Source organism: Populus euphratica, unplaced genomic scaffold, assembly GCF_000495115.2.
Source record: "Populus euphratica unplaced genomic scaffold, PopEup_1.0 scaffold1.1, whole genome shotgun sequence".
Lineage (NCBI taxonomy): Eukaryota > Viridiplantae > Streptophyta > Magnoliopsida > Malpighiales > Salicaceae > Populus > Populus euphratica.
Window position 1 is genome coordinate 2,980,670 of NW_011499845.1, and position 2,773 is coordinate 2,983,442.

Here is a 2,773-nt window from a genome sequence, read left to right on the forward strand (position 1 = left end):
CTACAAAGCCGAAAGCACCCTCCAAATGAGAAATGCACCATTGGCTCAGTCAAGCTGCTTAAACTACCCCCGTAGAGCCATTTTCCCTTTTAAGGGAATGGATGTGTCCCAAATTAGTTTGATTTTGTGATATATTAATATTAAAAATAATGTTTTAAAAATTAAAAAACTATATTATTTTAAAATAAAACCATTAACCCAAAATCCGATGCTGCAAGAGCGGAGTTGTTCCAGAAATTGAATGACAGATGACATGTCATTGCAAATTGCATATCCAAATCTTAATAAGCCCTGGCTTCAATTAATAACTACATGTGGGAGGGGAGGATGCAGTTTTGTTTCCATTCCCTCTTTAGCTTACCCCCCTGTCCCTTTTACTTAAAAGAAGATGGATTAATCATAACAAGAAAGCAACGAGAGCTCCCTTCTCAGTTCTAACAAAACACAAAAAAGCACATCCATTACATGCTATGGCGCTGTTATCATGACGTTTGCCCACATCTTGGTGAAGCCACAATTAGGAGTTTAAACCATGAAAGACAAAAGAGGACGTCCAGAGAGACGCGTTTGAAGAAATTAAAAAAGGCAGCATGCTGATAAAATATAAAAGGTAAGTGAACAGAGAAATGATTTTGTAAGGAAAGTTACTTCTCTTTTAAACTGTCATGCATCCTCCATTCTGATTTCCATGACCATTAATTAGTGACTAGCTATCACTAATCAGTAATCAACATAGTTAAAGAAACTAGAAAACGAAAGAACAAAAGAAGGCAACAAGAAAAGAAATAACAAGACAAAGAGGTTTCATACCCACTAGCCTCTGCCTTTCTTTCCATCCATCCCATGATCAAGATGAAGAAGAAGACCCATGGGGAGTCATAGAACCATCAACATGGACTTTACTCTCAATCTGGTACCTATCAAAGCTATCATGGCTGCTCCCATTGTTATCGTTATCAAAGCTGTATCCCTTGTTGTCCGTACCAATCACTCTACCCGCAGCTTCCTCGTTAACATCAAAACCACACTTGTTGCTGCTATTAATACCATAACTATCACTGACCTTTTCTTTCCTGGACCTGTTGTTATGCATCCAAACTTTGAAAACATTTCTATTAACCCCTATCTCAACGCAAAACTCTCCAACATCTCTATCATTGTTGCCCCTCGGCATTCTCCACCCCAACTTCTCAGCAAAAAGGTACATCTTTTCTTTCTGTTCTTGACTAAACTTGGTCCTTGCTCTCTTTTTCCCATGCGGGTCTATCATTACCAGACTCTGACACTGTTTCTGGGGTTGGGTATCATCAGGATGACCTGCTCTCAAGGCCAGTAACATGTGAGGTGCAGAGGGGTAGAAAGACTTGGGGATTGGTGATGCTGGGCTTAGAGTTGGGCCCGAACTTGTTGACCCTGGACATGGGCTCGTGGTCCAGTTAAGTGCTGGTCGTGGCGGCATGCGAGTGGTGGTGGTGGGGCCAAATGGCTCGCTTCGGTGGAAGTTGCGGTGGCAGCCACAGGCAGCACATTTGAGGGAGGTAGGGTCTTGAGGGGTAGTAGTTGGCTTAGGCATGAACTCCCCGCAGCCATCCAAGGCTAGGCCACCGAAACCTGCAGCATGGTTTTTAAGGCATTCTCTGTAAGAGACCACCATATGTTGCTGTGGTGGTGGTGGGAAATGGTGATTTTGGCGGGTCTTGCCCGAGCCTTTTGTGAGAGATAAGGCCTTGGTGAGGTGGGTCTGGAGCGGGGTTTCAGTATCCGTGTCCGAGTCAGGGGATTTGGTACTATGGTGGGGGCTAGAGGTCAAGTCCATGGCTTTTTCTACACACTAAAAATGAAGAAGTTGAGGGCTATGCAGTGATGATGATGGTTTATCTGTTTTTACTGCCAAATGTCTCACTAGGTAATGTGTATTGGGGGTTGTGAGGTGGGAGATAAGATGGTTGATATAGAGGGATACAAGTGTGCAAGGCAAAGGGGCACCACTCCGAATCCCAACAAAAAACTCGGTGTTCCTTGTGTAAATGTCAACTCAAAGCTTCAACAATCGTGATTTCACTTGCTTAGCTCGTTTTGGTTGCGGGCAATCAGTAGAATTGGTTTTGTACTGCTTTGGGTGGTGAGGGCTGAAGAACACGTTCGATGGAAATCAGTGCCTAATATCTGGGTTAAGGCAGTTTTCAGAGAGATATGTTAGGTTTTAGGTGTCTGCTGCAATGCAGTCCTGAAAGAACACGTGGCTTGATTCTAAGGGTATACAGTAATAAAGGACAGTATGCCCTCATCATCAGGCACAGCTCATCCCCTGCAAAATATAGAGCTATGATTTTCACGTCCAGGCGTGTATTGGTCTCTCTGCCTACGCAATCGTCTCCTCTCCTGTTTGCACATGGAGTTTATTAGAAGATTTCAAACTTGTTTGCTTCCATGGCAAGAAAGAAATCGATGTTAATTTGAGAATTGTTGAAATATGTCAATTAATTAACATGGCCATGGCTAATTTTTTGGCTCGAACAATTAGTTAGCATTATTTAATTAATGTAAACTACTTCATCTTAAGTTTTAATTTAGAACAAGACCGCATGTAATTAAACCGTGTTTTCAAAAAATAATATTTTTTATTTTGAAATATTTTTTAATTTCTCTGAAATTATAATAATAAAAATAATTTTTAAAAAAATAAAAAAATAAAAAAATATTATTTTAATATATTTTTAAATAAAAAATCTTAAAAAATAATCATTATCGTGTCCTGAATTCATCTCCGAAT

General features: G+C 40.5%; 1 protein-coding gene across 1 annotated transcript; it reads right to left on the reverse strand.

The window, feature by feature from the left end:
• Positions 1 to 658: 658 nt before the first annotated feature.
• Positions 659 to 2,318, reverse strand: LOC105120525 (zinc-finger homeodomain protein 11-like). Its single transcript, XM_011018776.1, has one exon. The coding sequence runs from the start codon at positions 1,814 to 1,816 to the stop codon at positions 848 to 850; it is 969 nt and encodes a 322-aa protein (XP_011017078.1). The 5' UTR covers positions 1,817 to 2,318; the 3' UTR covers positions 659 to 847.
• Between the last annotated feature and the right edge of the window lie 455 nt (positions 2,319 to 2,773).

What these genes read in the sequence shown, in the direction of transcription:
- LOC105120525 (XM_011018776.1), bottom strand. Translation starts at nt 1,816, where the DNA reads ATGGACTTGACCTCTAGCCCCCACCATAGTACCAAATCCCCTGACTCG.